The sequence below is a fragment of the Mustela nigripes genome, chromosome 7 (genome assembly GCF_022355385.1).
Source record: "Mustela nigripes isolate SB6536 chromosome 7, MUSNIG.SB6536, whole genome shotgun sequence".
Lineage (NCBI taxonomy): Eukaryota > Metazoa > Chordata > Mammalia > Carnivora > Mustelidae > Mustela > Mustela nigripes.
In genome coordinates, this window is record NC_081563.1 from 125,530,685 (window position 1) to 125,550,731 (window position 20,047).

General features: G+C 41.0%; 1 protein-coding gene across 1 annotated transcript in view; it reads left to right on the top strand.

Moving 5' to 3' along the window:
* STK4 (serine/threonine kinase 4) overlaps nucleotides 1–20,047 on the top strand; it is a 92,806-nt gene that overhangs the window by 35,349 nt on the left and 37,410 nt on the right. The window contains exon 10 of the mRNA XM_059407085.1: nucleotides 15,064–15,221. Coding sequence (XP_059263068.1) covers nucleotides 15,064–15,221 — 158 coding nt within the window. The remainder of the gene's footprint in view (nucleotides 1–15,063; nucleotides 15,222–20,047) is intronic.

A 20,047-nucleotide genomic window follows, 5' to 3' on the forward strand; every position in this document is an offset into this window, starting at 1 on the left:
CCCCCCCCCCCCCCCCCCCCCCCCCCACCACGTGGGGCTTGATCCACAACCTCAGGATCATGACCCGAGCTGGAACGAAGAGATGGACACTTAACTGACTAAGCCACCCGGGTGCTCATAAGGTATTTTTTAGATCAGTCTATTATCTTGAGTTTCTTGGGTCTAATTTCTACTGTTTATTGTGTCTGCTATTTCTCATGCTGTTAGATTTCTTCTTATACTTTGTGATTTTTGTTTGTGGGCTTATCTTCATTGGGAAGTATCTTCTTCGGAGGTCTCTTATGTTCCTTGAGTTGCTTGGGTGTCCCTGTGGGGCCCTAAGGGGTCTTTCATTCCAGGAGTCTTAGATTATTTCTCATTTCTGTAGTGTGCTTGTGGTACAGCGAAGGGAATTATATTTCTAGAAGTTGACTCTTCCACCCCTCACACAGGCAGAAGCCATTCCTAAGCCATGTCCTTGAGCTTGTGAGTGGTTTGTCCTGGCTTCTTTCTTTGTGCTAGGAATTGAGTTCTAGCTTCCTTTTTATAGACGTGTGTTGGCTCCTGTCTTTATCCCGGTTCCTGTTCCCACATCAGGCTTAAAACTAGTCTCTTTGGTTTGGTTTTCCCAGAGGGCCATTCACTTCAGTGCTTTGGGTTCCTCTGTTGCTTTTGCCATTCGTAGAGTTTCCTGTTCTCGTTTTGAGCACTACAATGTTTCTGTTTTGTTAAGCCTTGAATTTTCGAGTGCAGGGGGCCTCTAGTGCTTCCGCCCATTCAGTCATCTTGGACTGTCTATAGTGAGGCTAGGTCTCTACTTTCTCCACCGGGGAAGACTTGATAGATTGTTATTTGCTCGTGGTCACATGGCAAGTAAGTGCCAGTGCTGGTAATCTGAAATCTAGAGTCTGTGCTCCTTTCCTTCTGCTGAACTTCTAGTTTGTTTGGAAGCCCACTCTTAAATGAGTGGTCATTAGAGCTAATACAAAGCTCATCAAAATTCATGATTCAGACGGGGCCTGGCTTCTGAGGAGATTCCAGAGGTAATCTTTTTCTTTTTCCTAGAACCAATTATGTATTATATATAAACTCTTTGTCTATTCTACTCAGGAAGATAAGCATTATAACTGTTAATAGCCATTAATGATTAAGCCCTTAATATGTATCAGGCATTGTGCTTAATCCTTTGCAGCGTTTCCCGTATTAATCATTAGTATCATGCTGTGGGGTAAATATAGCCACCTCCCATTTTATAGCAGCAGAAATGAAATTGCGAAGAGATTAAGTAACTTGCTCGTGATCACACAGTGAGTAACAGAAGAGCGGCGGCTTCAAGCCAGATAATGTTTGATTTCAAAGCTTATTATGTTATATTTCCACTTTGGCAGAGCCTTTTTATTAAGTGGTTGAGGCTCATGTTACAGATTATATGTCGGTGAGCTCCAGCCTGCAGGAATGTACCTCTGCTTTGCTGGTTGTGTGAATAACTGGCCACTCTACAAGTTTCCCCAGCAGTTCTAGTAGCGAAGGACAGGTGGTTCTCCAAGGGAGCCTGCCTGTGATGGTAGGCTTAACAGTGGATTCTGTGTCAGGGAGCAAGCTGTGGTTGTGTATATCTGAATCTCCAAGAAAGAATCCATTTGCAGCTAGAGGGGTGAGACCCGGCCGTCTTAACAAGAGACCTCGGGAACTTCTAAGAACCGTGGAACTCGGTCTGCGTGCAGTACTTTGAAAACTTGTGTCTGGATAAAATATCAGTTTGGGGATTTGGGAAGATGTCTTCTATTTGTGTACTTAAGTGTGGGGTTTTTTGTTTTTGTTTTTGTTTTTGGTAAGAGCTATACAGGAACTTTGCCCCAAAGATCTGAAGACAAGAACTTTGCTCCAAAGATCTGAACTCACAGGAGAGGTTGTAGGTCAGTGTAAGGATTGTTGTTCTTTCTCTGGACCAGCAGAGGGAGCTCTGTAACAGGTCATGGTTAGAATGGTGTGTTCCCCTTGTCCCCCACCCCCTGCCCCCACCTACGTTCACAAATCCCCTTTCTGTAGTAGGCTTTATTCTCCCTCAAGACTGTCGTTTATTTATTTTAAAATCTATTTTAAGTAAGTGCAGCAACACTAGGACAGTGTCTTTATTTTATTTAGGTAGGAAATTGGATACCTCATACTTGGCGAAGTTCAAATAAAACTGAAGTCTGCCAAAACGTCTCAAAATAGTTTAAACTTTTCCTCTCTCTTCCCGGATTTCTCAGTAGACCTTCACCAAACTGACACTTTCTTTCTGCACCACAGTGCCGTGGATGTAGTTTTGCACTCATCATCAGCTAAAATGGCTAACCAAGGAATTAAATAAAAATTTTAAATAAAACTTAAAATTCTGGTACAGAGCTGACTTGGGGAACGTTACTTGTGTATCAAAGTATATTAATAATGGCAACTTATAGTTTTGTTGCCTCTTTAGTTTTCACCTAATCTGTTCCATATTGACTCTACAGAAGTCAATCTTACTACTTTCTTTTGATCCTTATATATTTTTCTTTCTTACCAAGACCTCCAGTACAGTGTTGAATAGTAGAGGTGGCAGTGGGCATTCTAGTTTAAAAGGGTTGAATCCGTGGCATCAGTCTTTCCATCTTCCAGGGACACCTGGGTCAGTTAGTTGGTTAAGCATCTGTCTTCAGCTTTGGTCATGATCCCAGGGTCCTGGGATCCAGTCCCATATTGGGCTCCTTGCTCAGTGGGGAGCCTGCTTCTCCCTCTCCCTCTGTCCCTCCCCCAGCCTGCGCATGCACATGCACATGTGCACATGCTCTCTCTTTGTCAAAATAAATAAATAAAATCTTAAAAAAAGAAACTTTCATCTTCCAGTGTCCAAGTTCTGACTTAAGCCTTTTAAATTAGACTCCGTGAAAGGGAGTAAGTGGGTGATTTCTATTTAAAACTTGCACACCATTGAGAAATTTCCAATTCTTATTCTAGAGCAATGGCCAAATTAATCTCTTGGAAATAGAATATTAAAGCGAGTGGCATACTTATGTTAGGACAGCTCAGGAGCGCAGTTTGGGTAAATTCCTGTGATAGTATTACGTGGTGAAAATACTGTGTATTTGTAGTTCTCCAGAAATTCCTAAGTCTCATGAAGGCCCCTATTGTAGCCATAAGTTTCCTCATGTCAAAACCAAAGCCCAGGCTCCTGTTGAAATGATTTTATTTCAACACCATCCATCAGATACTACTTTCAGTGCTGCAGAAGATGGAAATTCTTGACTCAAAGCCTATTTTCTTAACACCTGCAGTTGTTTGGAGGGGATCGTTAAAACGCTGTGTCCCTTGTGTGTTCTCGGTCTCATTCTCCCTGATGCCAGTGATAGCATTTTGCAAGGATGGTAAATAGGACATAAGTACTGCAGGTATTTTAACCCTTCTTTTACCACAGTAGCCTTAGTGCCCCAGTTTCTGATCTCCTCAGGATGTTTAAAACTGTCGCCAGAGAATATTAAGTGTCCGTGTGTGTCTTTGCCACTCACAGCAGTGTCTGAGAGTTTCACATGCATTGGTATAGTTACACATATCAAAGTTAAAACGTAAAACAGTTCATTTTCTTAGAAATGTATCTCTTAATAAGGGTAGGAGAAAGTAAAAGGGATCATGGGAAGAACATTGATTTTTGGAGTTAGAATCTTTGCTCTGAAACTTGCTCAGAATCTTGGGGCTCCTGGGTGGCTCAGTCATTAAGCATCTGCCTTCGGCTCAAGTCATGATTCCAGGTTCCTGGGATTGAGCCCTGTATTGGGATCCCTGCTCAGTGGGAAGCCTGCTTCTCCCTTTGCCACTCCTCCTGCTTTTGTTCCCTCTCTCGCTGTGTCTTGCTCTATCTCTGCCAAATAAATAAATAAAATCTTAAAAAAAAAAAAAAAAAGAAACTTGCTCAGAATCTTATAAACAACTTTGTTCTGCTTTGGCATGTTACTTCCTTTTCTTTGAGCCTCAGTTTCCTTGCCTGAAAAAATGGGCCGTAAAAGTTCCTACTTTGTAGTGCTGTTAAGATGATATGAATTAACGTATATAAAATACTGAGCCTGTAAATGCTTGAAAATGGTAAGTAATATAAGTTCATGGGTATTTTAATGAATGGCAGTGGCTTTTTAATTGGGCCTACATGTTCCTTCAACCAAAGGTGCTTTTCTCATCCTAATTCGTTTTCTCTTGCTAGTTATGTTTTTATGTATTTTTATGTTTTCATACTTCATTCTAATTGTGTTTTGTAAGTGCTGCCTCTTTGCCTGTGCAACTTGCATGAGAGTGGTTGAACTGGTATGCCTGGGTGGCTCAGTTGGTTAAAGTGTCTGCCTTCAGCTTGGGGATGATCATGGGGCCCTGGGATCGAGGCCCACATCAGGCTACTTGCTCAGTGGGGAGCCTGCTTCTCCCTCTGCCCACCGCTCCCCCTGCTTGTATGAACCCCCTCTCTCCCTCTTTCTCTCTGGCAAATAAATAAATCAAATCTTAAAAAAAATAAAAGAAAAAGAAAATGGTCGAACTAAAGGACGGTTACCTGTCAGTTTCAGTAATGGTTTAGAAATGTGCCCCGATGAGAGCAAGTGAGTGGGTGTTTGTGTGTGTGCGTGTGTTTCACATTTCTTGGCAATAAGATATAGGTGTTTTGAGAATCTGTTAAGTAGTTCAAAATACAAGATGTCAGATTTTAAAGAAGGCTAGACTTTGGATCCACCTGAGCCTTCCTTTGTTAAGTTTCAAACTGTTATCTTAATACTGTGGCATTTCTTACTGCCTGGATTTTTTTCTCTCCCTGAAAGATAATCGCTGCAGTTCACCGTGCATTTATCAGCGGCTTTCTGCTGGGTGGGATTTACAGGAGAAGAGTGGGGTCTTGGCCCTTAGACTTTTCTCACAATTGCACAAATAGTTCAAGGTTATCTTGCCAGAGTGGAGACTAAATTCTAATTGTTTGTGCAGTTTTCCTAATTGTGTCCAGATGCTGGGGCTCAATTTTATCGTTGGAAACCATTAACATTCTTGATTCTTTTGGGATGAGCCAAAAAGCACAGACACGTGGTGCCTGAAAATTCATTCGAAACACCCTGCCAAACCACATATTAGGATATGAAAGTAGCAAATCTCAGTGTGACTTGGGCGAAGGGCTCAAGGCCTATATTTTTGGGAAGATAAGGTGCTACATTATAGTTAAATTGGTGAAAGGAGAGCCAAGAATAGCCGTGGGGGAACTGTATTTTCCAAGACAGAGAGCAGTAGCATGAAAGTAAAGAAGAACAAGGGGAAATGAGTCCTAAAAGATGTGCTTTGGCTCTTATGCCTAAGAGGCAGACAAATCAGTTGTGACTGGTTAAGGGAATATATTTCTCTGGTGCTCTAAGCTGTTCTGACCTGCCTGTTCTTGTTCAGCAAAGGAATGGAGATCCATTTTTTATTTTTAAAGATTTTATTTATTTATTTGACAGAGATCACAAGTAGGCAGAGAGGCAGGCAGAGAGAGAGAGAGGGGGGAAGCAGGCTCCCTGCTGAGCAGAGAGCCCGATGTGGGGCTCCATCCCAGGACCCTGGGATCATGACCTGAGCTGAAGACAGAGGCTTTAACCCACTGAGCCACCCAGGTGCCCCTGGAGATGCATTTTGTTCAACTTAAATGGCTCTACATAGAAAAAGATGATTCTCAAGTGTTTGTCCTGTAAAAAGTAGCAAGTTGGAATCTGTATTTGTTAACAATAAATATGTAATGCCAAACAAAAAGTATTTATTAGGTAATCACTTGCGTCATTACTGTATAGTGTACAAAAACTAAATGAGGCATTTGCTGCTGACCAGGAGTTAGGTTTAAAGGGGTTTAAAATAGGTTAAAATAGGTTTAAAGGGGAAGATGATATTTGTCATTATCATGATCTAGTATTTATGGAGTGTCTGTTACACTGTAACTAGTCATTGTAATTCTTTATTTGTCTGGGATATTACTCTGGATGCTTTACATAGTAGTATTTGATGATAACTTGGTTGGAAATATAGGATCTTTGTATATGGAGGTAATATAATTATAGGCTAAATGCTGGGTAAGTGGTACAGACAAGTGTTAAAGGTTTTGTGAGAAGGAAAGCAAGGACCTAGATGTGCAGAAAGGCTAGGGGAGGTTTTAGCAGGTGCAAAGTCAGGAACATAAACATATATATTAAATACTCAGTTTGGCTGAAGTGGGTTTTGACCGGCTATGGAAGGACCTTGAATGCCACACTAAGTTTGAACTTGATTCTCTTGGTCATAGGGTAATATAAAGACATTTTTATCAGAAATGATAGAACAAAGTGGTTTTTTTAGGAGAGTCAGTGGGATGATGTGGAGTTCGAAAAAGCCGGAAAAGAGAAGACCAATTGGGAAATGTTTGCAGTACATTTCCTAATTGGTCTTCCCTTTTTATTTTCACTTGTCAACCTTCTGTATCTTTTTAGATATTCTGCCTCTATTGCTCTAGTTAGTAACCCTTTGAAGTTTGGATTTAGATCACTTTGAATCCATACGTGGCAGCTCACCAGACTTAAAGACGTGAGCGCCACAGCCCAGAAGTCCTGTCGATTTACATAGAGGCAATTGTCAAAATTGGTTAACTGGAAGAGTTATTCTAGTTGGCCTCCAGGGAATCCTATAACTTACGATTCCAGCAGTTCTTAGTGGTTTCAAAGAACATTCAAAGGAATATTTATGACCAGACATAGAAACTTGGATAGTCACTTGTGTAATGAAATGAGTTACTATGCAGAAAGCACTTAGATGCCCAGTAACAAAAACAAAAACAAAAACCACACAAAAAACAAAGTTTAATAAAGGTTAGATTAAAAATCAAGACAGACAACCCTCTGATAAGGCACAAAATTCCAGGCCAGAAGGAGACATTTGAGGGATTACTCGAGTTTTTTCTTGCAGATGCTCATAGGTGAAACAGAAGAGAATGCAGGCTTTGCCTACTGTTCTAACTTCAAACAAAACTAAGGTAGAAAAGGGTTATTATTGTGGCCATTAAGGACAGAGTAGTGACCATTATGGTTTACTTAGTGACAGTCTTATAAAAATGAGTGTAAACATGAAAGGGCATGAAGTTGAACATCCAGCAGATGGTCACTCCAAAGGAAAAGACGGGCTTCAGTCTTTGGTCAAGCTCTTTCCCAGTTATGACTACCCTGGCATTGTGCCATAGCATATGTGAATCCAGAAACCAAAGTGGATTGTAGAGGAAAGGGGTCCTTCCTCTTTTTTAAAAAAATTGAATTACTGATCTATAACTCACATACCATGTAAAATTGACCCATTTAAAGTATACAGTTCACCCCTGGGGCTAATAATACATTATATGTTTATAAAAAAAAATTTTTTTTAAAAGTATACAATTCAGTGCATTTTAGTATGTTTACAGAGTTGTGGAACCATCACCGCAATCTGGTTTTTATAAATGTATTTTTAATTGAGATGTAATTCACAAAAAGGTGAGCTGTAATTCACCTGTCATAAAATTCACCATTTTAAAGTAATACAGTTCTGAGGAGTTTTAGTATATTAGCAAGGTTGTGTAGCCATAGCCACTGTCAAATTCCAGACATTTTCTTCACACTCCCAAGAAACCCACAGTCCTGGTAGCAGTCACTTCTTGTTACCCCCATGTCCCTCTCTCCAGGCGACCATTCATCTGCTTTCTTTCTCTGTGGATTTGCGTGTTTTCGAATCATACAGAATGTGGCCTTGGTGTTTGGCTTCTTCCACTTCATGTTTTCAAGGTTTGTCCATGTAGTGACTGAATAATTCCATTGTATGGATAATACCCTATTTTGCTGACACTCTAACTTTAGAGAATTCTGGTCACTACCAGAAGAAACTCCATATGCATTAGCAGTGACTTGCCATCTCCTGCTTTCTGTCCTAACCTGCTTTTTGTCACTACAGATTTGCCTATTCTGAACATAGAATATACGGTGTTTTGTGACTGGCTCTTTGCACTTAGCATAATACTTTTAGGGTTCATCCGTGTTGTAGCCCATGTGACTGTGTGTGAGTACTTCATTCCTTTTCATCGTGGAATAATACTCCATTGTGTGTCTATACCGCATTTTATTTATCTATTCTTCAGCTGATGGACATTGGGTGGTTGGGTCCTTCTGTTTTTATATAGCATTTTTCAGAGAAAAGTGAATATGGAATACATTTGCTTATGACTTCACCCCCGATCTGTGAGCTTACACAGATTGTCCATTGAGCTTGCCTAATGCTGCTTGCAAAGAAAAATGGGTCATTCATAGTACAGGAATTCATGCATTTCCTGCGTTAGATAAAAGAATCAGAGCAAGAGATGGCTGTTTGGGAAGTTTGACTTTTCTGCTCAGTCCATTCTCCCCTGGGCTTCAGGTTTCTGGCATTATCTTTCAGCTGAACGTCTTCTTTTCCCGGGATACATCTGAAAAAATACCCCAGCTCACTTTGAAACAAAAAGCCCACCAGCCAGTCGAAGCCCCAGGGACAGTGTTGCCTTTAATCAGCTTGGACTGATTCTCTTAGGCTTTTCAGTACGGACAGGCTGTTGTCCAGCACACTTGATCATCTAGCTCAGCAGCGCTAAAAGAAAAGTTCAAAGATAAGGTTCCTGGGAAAATTCCGTCCCCCCACTCTTTCTACACTCAATTTAGTGGCAGTTCTGACATGTCAGGAGAGTTTTCATTTTGATTTTGGAGAATTTGCAGTATGAGATGCAGCTCCCAAGTCTTAAAATCTGATGATCAGCGTTCACGTCCTATCCTTGTTGGTAACTAGCTGCATAATCGTAGGCAGATTTCTCATCTGTAAGGTGGAAGTAATAATACATACCTCTAAAGATTTGAGGACTAAGTGAAATGGTACATTGTCTAATACTTGTGTGCCTAGTAAGGGCAGGTCCTCCTCCCTCCCTCCTTCATTTACATGGTGTTCATGAAGTTTGGATGGCAATATCACGCAAAAGTACCTCATCAAAAGCATGGAACTTAGAAAGTATTCAGTAAACCTTAGTTGACTTTGAACTCGCGTTCTCAAAGGCTAGAACTCCTTTTGTAGATACTGAGCCGTGTGTATGTGTATATGTATGTGTGAGGGACAGAGAGAGAGAGACAGCATCTCAGTTAGTTTTTACTGTGTAACAAACCATTTCAAACCTAGTGGTCTTTCTTTGCAGCACTGGTGCTCTAGTGAGGAACGCAGCTGCCTTCCCGGGCTTAGTGCCAGCTGCTGTGATGGCGGCCGGGGCTGGCTGACACATGAAGACCTAAGATAGTCTGTCGACTGAGGCCTCACGCCACATGGTATTTTGCCATCCAGCAGGCTCACTCACTTTTTTTTATGTGGTAGTAGGATGGGGAAGCACTTCTCAAGTCCCTGCTTACAAGGTTTTTGCTGTTTCAATGGCCAAAGTGTGTCACATGGCCAGACCCACAGTCCATGTGGGAGAGCAACAGGTGAGGATACTGGGCAGAAACGATCATGGTCATTTTTTGCAAACATCCTATCTAAGATATTCATTATTACAGTAATGCAGATATTGTTTTTGAAAATTCTTTTCAGTCTATAAACTCAAGAGTGAGAACAGGTGCTATAACTCAATTACAGTGTTAGCGAGAAGATGTTGGTCACAGCAGGAGCTCTGACTGCTCCATATAAACTTAATCCGAGAAGCACTCTAACACGTAAAGAATATTGTGGTGCAGGCAGTTAATTTCTGGAATGACTAGATACAGGAATCACAAATACACCTTTTTTTTTTTTAAGAATGCATGCTGATTCTTGCCAGTTGAGTTGGCTTCCCTTACTGGTTGATTCATTCATGTCTTCGGCTTTAGTGATAGAAAACATTTTTATGACCAGCATCTCTAGGTGATATCTTTATTACAATTTGGGCCAAGAAAAATGTGGTTACTTCTTCCATCTGTTTTAAGAAAGGCTTCCCTGCTCCTTCCCTCCCTCCAGAATAAGCCATTAACAACAACAACGAAACTCAGAATCAGAGACAGTCTTGTCACAAGTATTTTAAGTCCTAACTTTTTGGTTTGGTCATGTCTTTGGTTTATGCCCATACACATCTCAGTTGTGGCATATTTTATTTATTAATGGTTTTATTTACTTACCTGAGAGAGAGAGAGAATGTGTGAGCGAGAGGAGGAGCAGAGAAAGAGGGACAGGCAGACTCTGTGCTGAGCATGGAAGCCTAGCGTGGGGCTTGATATGGGACTTGAACCCAGGACCCTAAGATCATGACCTGAGCTGAAACTCAATTTAGATGCTTACGTGACTGAGCCACCCAGGTGCTCCTGGGCACATTTTAGATAGAGGTTATCAAGTGTCATGATCTCTCTGGAGATAAGAACTGTTTTTCAGTGGTTATTGGTAACTGAGAATAAATATATTTTCATGAGCTACTTGCCAACTCCTAGAATAATGACATTTTCAGAGCTGCAAAGGGACATAAGAAGTGATGGTCCAGTGACCTCTTTTTGTAACTTGGAACCTGTGGTTTTCCCAGATCTTACAGTGAGACCAAAATCTAGATCTTTGAACCCCAGGATAGGGATTTTTTAGTGCTGTCTCCAAAATCAACTTTAGCTTTTTGTAATCTGATACATGTGAGCTTAATTATTTGACTATAATTACATTTTGTGAATTTACATGTGAATTTTACTTCCAGCGCATGTCTGAATGTGCGATTAGATCAGAACTCTGTTATTGCAAAATCTTGTCTAGTTTTTAGAACTTTGGTCTCTAGTAAATATTGGGTATAATCAAGTCCCTGGTTATCAGTATCAAAAGGTGAAAGCAAAGATGTTTTAGATAGTTTTTATTTCTGACCCTTTAGTTGTTGAAAGTGACAAATAATAGTTGGTGATTTACCGTCAAAAATACTAGAAAGTTTCAACTGACCTGGGAAGGGCTGTCTTCATCAAATAAGAGAAAAAACTGAAATACAAAGAAAGCAAGTATTTTGTTTTCTCATTTAAGCAGTGATAGAAATTAGACAAGTGATTATACTCTGACTTAACAAACATTCCTTTGATTTTTATGATACGGTTTAGAATTAGACCACAGAAAGGTTATCTTTAATGTTTCATCCCTGATTTAGAGACCTGAATTTCTAAGATCCACCTGTATTGCAACTGAAAGGAGCAAATGAAGAATCATAGAAATATAGAGTAACAGTTAAATAGTTTTTACTGTTGGATGCGCTGCTTTAAGAAAATAATGCCTTTGTGGGTTTTGTAACAATTCCACAGGAGAACATATTTTAAATTACCTGTTATTTGTATCCAGAGTTGCCATTTTTATTGATGAACTCAATTCAGTCATTTTTTTGCATATATAAAGATGAAGGGGTAAATAGATATGAAATGACAGAAGTAATGAGGGGTTAGTGTGTGGTATATACAGCTTACTCTCGAACAGTCTGTATTTTCTAAGAAAGGAGATAATCTGTGTGTATTTCTTTAAAAAGAGGATATTTTATTCTGATAATACAGTTGTCAAGTGGTATAATCTCTTGACAACACCTTTCTCTCCCAAACCTCTTCACTGTTCGATTATTACTCTGAGCTCTTAGATTCCTTGTCAGTGAGCTCTTTCTGGTGCTGAAAGTGTCCCAGAACTTACCAGTGGGAGCCCCTCAAGGTGGCTCCTGTTTCCTGTTGGTATGTACCCGTTAGTTTTTGAGTAACTGTTTGCTTTTTATGGCACAAAAGATGTTCCAGGCCCACTTGATACTCTTCCTGCCCTAGACCAGGAGTCAGCTGTTTTCCGTAAGAAGCCTGAGTTCCTTTGAGTGGGAGATGGTATTTGCAAACCAAGATCTGAGCACCAGGTGTGCTCATTGATAATGGGGTGTTATTGTTTTAAGACTTCTTAATGAAAGATGCTTGGAATTTTTTTTAATATTATGAACTCGTGTTCATACGTGCAGCTCAAATACAGTACACCCAGATTCTTTGTTCGTTCCCGTGTTTCATACTTTGATGTTCAGCTATTGCCAGATCCCCTTTGTAGAGCCTGTACTATTTTGCATGCCAGTTCTGCAGTGGATGAGTGTGCCTGTGTCCCCACAAGCCTTCCCAGCAGGTCAGCTATTGTCAGGCTTTTCAATGTCCTTTTGAAGTGTAAGAAATCTCATCTCTAAATAGTTTTGATTTGAGTTTCTCTTACTGTGTGTGACCCTAAGCATTTTGTTTCATGTGTAAGGACTAATTGGATTACTTTGTATATATACAGTTGAACAACAAGAGTTTGAACAGAAACAGAGTTTGAACTCTGTGGGTCCACTTATGCAGTTTTTTTTTTTTTTTTTTATAAATACAATATAGTACTGTAAGTGTATTTTCTTTTCCTTCCTTTCCTTCTTTCCTTTTCCTCTCCTTTCCTTCCTTTTCCTTCCTATGATTTTCTTAATAACTTTTTCTTTAGCTTCCTTTATTGTAAAAATACAGTATGTAACACTTAAGACACACAAAATGTAAGTTCATCGACTATTGATGTTATCAGTAAGGCTTCAGTCAACAGTAGGCTATTAGTAGTTAAGTTTTGGGGGAGTCAGAAGGTATACATGATTTTCAACTGCGTAGGGGTCGGTGCCCTAACCCCTGCTTTGTTCAAAAGTCAACTTTGTTCAAAAGCCCACTTTTCTACCTTGTTTGGTCTTCTTTTGGTAGATTTTTAGGAAGTGTGTGTGTGTGTGTGTGGGAACTTATCTGCCTAATACCAAGAACTCTCAAATTTTTTTAAAGAAGATTCTTTAAAAAAAAAATATGGTACTTGTTGCAAATATTTTCATCCAGTTCACCATTTGTCTTTTGTCTTGGCTTGTGTGTGTGCTTACTCATTTTTAAAAATGTATGGTGTTTTCTTCACACAAAATGTTTTTATTTATCCATTTTTCATTGCATCTGGATTTCTGTCATCGTCAGAAACCACACCCAGTTTCAAGTGCATCCACACAAGTTTTCTTGCAGTGTTTATGGTTCCTGTTCTTAAAATCAGAGCCTTTACCCATGTGGAGTTTTCCTGATTTAGGGTGCGAGGTGTGGACCCAATTCAGTCTTTTTCTAACTAGCTCTTTGAAAAGCCGTTTGGGCTCTCTGTTTTGTTTCAGGACTTTCTGTTCCGTTTGGCCGGTTGGCCTGTCTAGCGGGAGATTCCATCCAAGAGAGCATTGTTTGCTGTCTGCAGGGGGAAGTCGGCGCACCACTGCCGTTGTGTGCATGCAGGAGGCTCCCTAGGTTCTCTCGCTGTATGTGAAGACCTGTGTGTTGGCTTGCTGCAGGGTTGGTGCTGGGCCCAGAGGAGCGGATTGAACAAAAGGACTGGACAATAAATCCAAAACACCTTCACTTGGACAAGTTTTATTTTGGTGTGGTTCCTTCAGAATTAGATTATGAAATAATACCTTAAATTTAACTTAAAAACAAATGAGCATGAGCACCTGGGTGACTCAGTGGGTTAAAGCCTCTGCCTTCAGCTCAGGTCATGATTCCAGGGTCCTGGGATTGAGCCCCACATCGGACTCTCTGCTCAGCAGGGAGCCTGCTTCCTCCTCTCTCTCTGCCTGCCTCTCTGCCTACTTGTGATCTGTCAAATAAATAAGTAAAATCTTTAAAAAAATAAAAAATTAAAGAGCCTGAAAAGCACTTAATATTATTGGACCTAGAACAAACAAAACAACACACATTCAGTCGTATTCATTGACTGGTCTTAGTAAACACTGTGTTTCATCACTAATAAGTGAGGAGGCAACAGTGAAGTAAAGTAGGCTTCTTGCAGCATTTGGAAGTGGGCAAGTCTGGGATTGGCTGCTCTTGAACTTGGCAGCAGTCAAAGTGAGATGACAAATGTCTGAGAGGCAGTCAGGATGCCGGCTTGAAGCTGGACAGGGCAGACGTCGGGAGATAAGAGTGCACGGAACAAGGATGTCTGGAGAGAAGCACATGCTGGCTTTTATCTTCTAGGCCCCTCCCCATCCACTTCTTAGAGCTCTGCACCTTTTTGGTCTTTTTTCCTGGTTACTGGGGAAGAGGGCAGTATAAACCTACATGTTCATGGAAAGCCCTGGAAAAAACTTCCGTACTTTCTAATATTAGAATACTAATCAGAAGCAGAACTTCTGTGAAGTGGGTACATTCAGCTAGCTAGGCTGTTAAGGCGTGCCAGGTAAAATTATTCTTTTTGCCACCAGTTACTAACCAGTAACTGCTGTATTCTGCTCCGTTTTCCAGCTGCTGCTAATAACTGCTGATCCTTTCCTCAGGGAGGTTTGGAGCCCAACCTAAACACCCTTTACCAGTCTTCCCTGACCACCCCAGCTTACAAGATCCACTGTGAGAGACAAATCCTGTTAACATTTTGGTACATTTTCCTCCACTCTTTTTTCTCCTATGTATATGACTTTTCAGAGTTGAGATTATACTCTGTGTATAATACTGTATCCTATCTTCAACTTCTAGCCTTATTGTAAGTCATTGGTAAATAGGGTTTTAAAAGTTACATAATATTTTCTGGAGTGGATGCAGTATGATTTACTTATATTTGCTTTTTTATGCAAATATTAGTCCAATTGGATATGAGAATATCCAAGGGAAGTCACCCTACTGTATTATTCCCCTTCCCTACTCCGTTAGCTATGGGAAATGTTGTGTCTCTAGATGATAAGTCCATATCTTTGCTCGCTTCTCTGTTTGCAGTCTAAATATCATAGGAACTTTTTTTTTGCTCGAGGAGACCCACAAAGTACTATTTGCAGCTTACTCAGAGTTGTTACATCACCCAAATCTCTCCACCCAGAAAAAGGGGGCATTTGCATTTTAGGGGCCCATAAATCCTCTGAAATTCCACAAGAAGCATTTGGAGTGAGCATTTGTGCATTTCCCTGCGGTTTTCACTAGATTCTCATAGACGTGTTACCCAACAAAAAGCCACCAACATAGAGGCTAAAGCCCATCTGGAGAGAGACATATTTATTAAACTTCTCTGAAATAATGATACCATTTTACACCTTCTACTCTTCTTGGTTTTCAGGAAGGGATGAGACCATGCAGCCTGCCAGACCATCTTTCCTTGAATACTTCGAACAAAAAGAAAAGGAAAATCAGATCAACAGCTTTGGCCAGAGTGTACCTGCTCCCCTGAGGAACTCCTCTGACTGGAAAGTGCCACAGGATGGAGACTACGAGTTTGTAAGTAGTGCTGGAAGTGGACGGTGCTGTCTACTGGGGAGGGTTATTTGCCGCCTCGCACACCCACTTCTTTCACTTCACCGAAAGGGTCAGAGCATCTTCTAGTGCAGTGCAGGCCCCTGGCCATGCTGGCAGCAGCCCTGACCTGAGGGCCTCATGAGTTTGAGACGACATTTTGATGGACACTTGAGCACTTCTGGGGCTCCTGATTGGTGGCATCTTCTTTGCTTTAAAAATCCTTTATTCACTTGCCATTTTTCTTTTTGTCAAGATTGGAATTGTTATTGGTCAAAGAAATGCTCACCGAGTGTGTACACACCATCTTTCATCATTTATTTGGGATTGTGACTTTCTATTTAAGAGTTCGACCGGCGGGCAGTTCATACTGGTTTGTAGCGTCTTGGCTGTTCTGGTAATCATTTTCCTAATTTTAGGGTCTCTGAGAGGATTACTCTGAATTTTGCCTGAGGATGAATATTAAGTTGTTCCACAGTTTCTTATGAAAAACTGGATGTGTTTTTCCTTTCTCTGCAGTGGAACATTCTCCCTCAACCACAGCCACTTGTTGGTGTTCACAGAGATTTAATGAGTAGAGGCAATAAGAAATGGGGGGAAAAGTAAGCTAAGGAGTCTGCATTCCTTTTCTGAATATTTTTGGAAAAAAATCTTCTCTTTAGGGATTTTTAACTTTTATACTCTTAAGTTCTGTCATGGTTCTGTTGGTGTTTATAAAAGAACTCAGATTGGGCATCATCACCGGATTCTGGGAGGCCTTTCTAGGCCTGGCTTTCCATTCTCCTACTCCCTGGCCTCAAGGGCGTGACGTCCTCCTTCCATAACATAATGGCGTGTCGTCCAGCAGCAGGAATGCCACAGCGGATACTGCTAGCGATGGAGAGCGTTTGAGGACCGGAATAAGTCACCTGAGGCCAGGACACTGATGGTCACTAAAGCCACGGCAGAGCCCAGCTTCATTTGCTTTACCACGTGTGCCTTCATTTACTTGTTCAGGATCACCTGTTACTGTCACCTCTTTGTTCATTCCGTTATTAGTCGAGTCGTGAAATTTGAATCATTTTTGCTGTCCTCTGTTGCCCACATAGTTGTCTTCGGCATATTTGTAAGGACTTACTCAGTTTAGTGAGTCTCTAGGCAAAGATGAAAGAACTTCTGGAAAGCAGATACCATTGTACCATCATTGTGACAGAAAGCCTCAGAATCCTGAAATCTGTATTCCTAGCTATAGTTTCCTTTTTTTCTCTCTCTCTCTTTTAATATTATAGTAGTTAGAGATCCTGAAAGTCCAGCCATTCTAATCATTGCTTTCAGATCCGTAGTCCCAGTGTTTGAAGAATCATTTCTCTCTGCTGTGGTTTTCCTGACTAGGATCACTGGCAGAGAACTTATTTTCCTGACTAGGATCACTGGCAGAGAACTTATTTGCAAGGTGCTTTTGCAGAGGGCTTTCGTAGGTCTTTCGAGAGCATAGCATACTTCCCATTCTGGAAGGAGGTGACTGCTGGAGGGAGTGGCCCTGAGCACCAGGAGTGGGTGAGCACATTGCCCAGTCTGGGTGACGCCTGGCCGGTGTGGGAGGAGGTCCTGAGGGCACCCTGTACACCAGCGCTTACAGACTAGCAGCCCCCAGCCCACAGGCCTTCTTGTGTGCTCTGTGCAGTGCTCTCAAATCTCTCAGTAGCTGCCTGTATATAAAAATTGAGAGCTTTTAAATAAAATGTTGGCACTCTGGCTCATTTTGCAAACTTGGAAGACCTGCCCATAATAAACCTGCATGGTCGGAGGAGCGTTGTCTGTTGCTGAGCAGGAGCTGCCCTCCTTAGGGCCGGTTCTTCTCGATGTCTGGCCTGCTTCATTTGTATTAATTGGCCTGTCCAGCATTTCGGGGCATTCGACACTGGGATTCTTGCTGTAAACCCTCTGGCTATGTCTATATCCACATTGGGCCTGAACCAACCCCATCCTCCCATATAAAATTTTATTCTGTTTTTACTGTCAAAATTTCAACAAAATTAATTTATAATTTCTCTTTTAAGAGAATCACAAACTAAGCAGTGAAAGAAAGTTTAGGTGGGGTGTACCTGAGCTGCTATTCCAAAAAATACCAAAGATCAAGTGAAAATTATTTTATTCTAAGATTTTATTTATTTATTTGAGACGGGGAGAGAGAGAGAGCATGCTTGAGCATGCCCAAACGGGGTGGGGGGAGGGTCAGAGGGAGAGGGAGAAACAGACTCCCTGCTGAGCAGAAGGCCCAATGTGGCGCTCCATGCCAGGACCCTGAGATTGTGACCTGAGCCAAAGGCAGGCGCTTAACCAACTGAGCCGCTCAGGAGCCCCTGAAAAGGATTTTAATGCCATGGTATTCTTGCTAGATAGCACTTACCTTAACCTGAAATCAAGCATTTGAAATAACAGCTGCAGACAGTTTCTTTCTTTTTTTTTTTTTAAAGATTTTTTTTAAATTTATTTGACAGACAGAGATCACAAGTAGGCAGAGAGGCAGGCAGAGAGAGAGGGGGAAGCAGGCTCCCTGCTGAGCAGAGAGCCCGATGTGGGCTTGATCCCAGGACCCTGGGATCATGACCTGAGCTGAAGGCAGAGGCTTTAACCCACTGAGCCACCCAGGCGCCCCTGCAGACCGTTTCTTAAAGTGTCATCCCCAGACCAGCAGTGTCAGCATCACCTGGAAACTTGTTAGAAATGCAGACTCTCGGGCCCACCCCAGACTCAACTGCATCAGAGTCTCTGAGGTCAGCACTGAGTAATCTGTGTGTTCTAACCTACCTTATATGTGATTCTACCTTGCTAAATTCTGGTCTAAGTGGTTTTTAGAGTGTAGCATATTTTTATATAAGTTTTGTCTTTCTTTCCTAGTAGGAACTATTGAAACTCAGAGATAAGGACGTAATAGCATTGAATGGTTTTTTAGTTTCCGTTTTACTCTCCCTTTGTGTCTTCTGTACTCCTGTTGAAGGCATCAAAGAAAAATAAAATAAGGAAAATGTCCTTTCGTAAGTGACATTTGGCAAAGAAAGAGCCGAACTGTTGACTGAAGAAAGTATTCTAAATAATTTCACCTAGCTTGTAGAAGGTTGTATATAAGATTGGCCAACACATCTCCCCCAGGAATCTCTTAGAGACTCTCTGATTTCCCAATAGGCATTTAATAGTATTTAGTTATGAAATATAATACATTTAACAGATTTTAATTATGAAAAAGATTTTCTTCCTGTGAAGGCAATTGCTATTTTGAAATGAACTTTTTGCCCAAAATGGCAAATAGGAAGTAATTTCGTCAGGAATGGTAGAATTCAATACTGACAAAAACCTTCATATTTTCATCTGAAATTGAGTACTTCTGCATTTTTGAAATTGAATTACTTTATTTGCCATGTTGGAAAAGCAAAGGTTTCCTTTAACGTTTAATATGTATTATGATAAAAGTATAAATGCGTGAAAATGCAATATTCACTGAAGTTGGTATCTGATAGTCTATAAGCAGATGGCATGTAGTGAATCTAGGAGAGTTCAGAGCCTCCCACTTTGTCATTCTTAAGCCACAAAGGGCTGTAAACTTAAATCCAGTTTGGCTCATGAATCCTCCAGAAATACACTGTAACCTTTCAATCTAAGGTGGTGGAGTGCCAGGATGGGGAAGAGTTGGGGGGATAGCTAGTGGGGGGGGGTGTTGAATGGGAGAGATGAGGCTGCCCTGCCCATGAGCTTATGGGGTGTGGGGTTTGGGGGGGGGATGGGCAGAGGTGAGGGAAAGACTTTAGGTCAGGTAGTCTATGTGCTCAGGTAATAATGCTATATAAAGAAAAAAAGAGCCACAGTAAAGGGATAATATGAGATAGTATGCCTTTCAGCACGGGGAGACATTCAGTTAAGACTTGAATGAAGAGGGAGGGGCAGCAAGTACAAAGGCCCCCAAGCAGGATGTGGTGGGTGTGGCTGGAGCAGAGTGACCCTGAGGACAGCAGCCCTACTGTAAACACTTCAGTGTTCACAGTACCTGTGAGCAAATTAAAATCCCCTTGAGGGGTGCCTGGGTGGTTCAGTCGGTTGATCGTCCGCTTTCAGCTCAGGTTATGATCCTAGGGTCCTGGCATGGAGCCCCACATCAGGCTTCAAGCAAGGAACCTGCTTCTCCTTCTCCCTCCTCGTGTGTGCCCGCTCTCTCTCTCAAATAAATAAAAATCTTTTTTAAAAAATCACCCTGATACCAAAATTACAGTCAAAATCCAGCTAAATCTTGTTTATAAGAGATATAACTAAAATAAATTATCACTGAAAAGTTTAAAATAGAAGATGGGAGAAATGCGCACTGGGAAAAATCCTCCCTAAAAGGAAGTAGGTGAAACAATATTAATATCCAATAAAATTGAATCCAAAACAAAGGACTATAACATGGGGAAAGATACATTTTATATTGCTGGAAGGGGTACTTGACTGGAAGACCTAAGTCGTGAACTTCTGTAAGCATGTGGACTTCTCCCAAACTGCAAGAAATAAAAGCAGTAAAGAGAAAATGGCAGTCATAGATGAAGGCTTAGTGTTCTCTCAAAAATGGACATTCCAGTTAGATTTTAAAAGAAAGTTACCACAATTAACAAGATCAATAAAACAGAAAATAGAAACATTTTTCAAGTATCCATGACACTTTAAAAACATATATGGAATATTTGCAAAATCTGACTATGTTTTAGAATGCTCAGAAAGAAGTCTCATACAGAAATCACACAGGCCACATTCACTGACTGTCACACAAGAGAAGTAGAAACTAATAATAAAGTGGCTAAAAC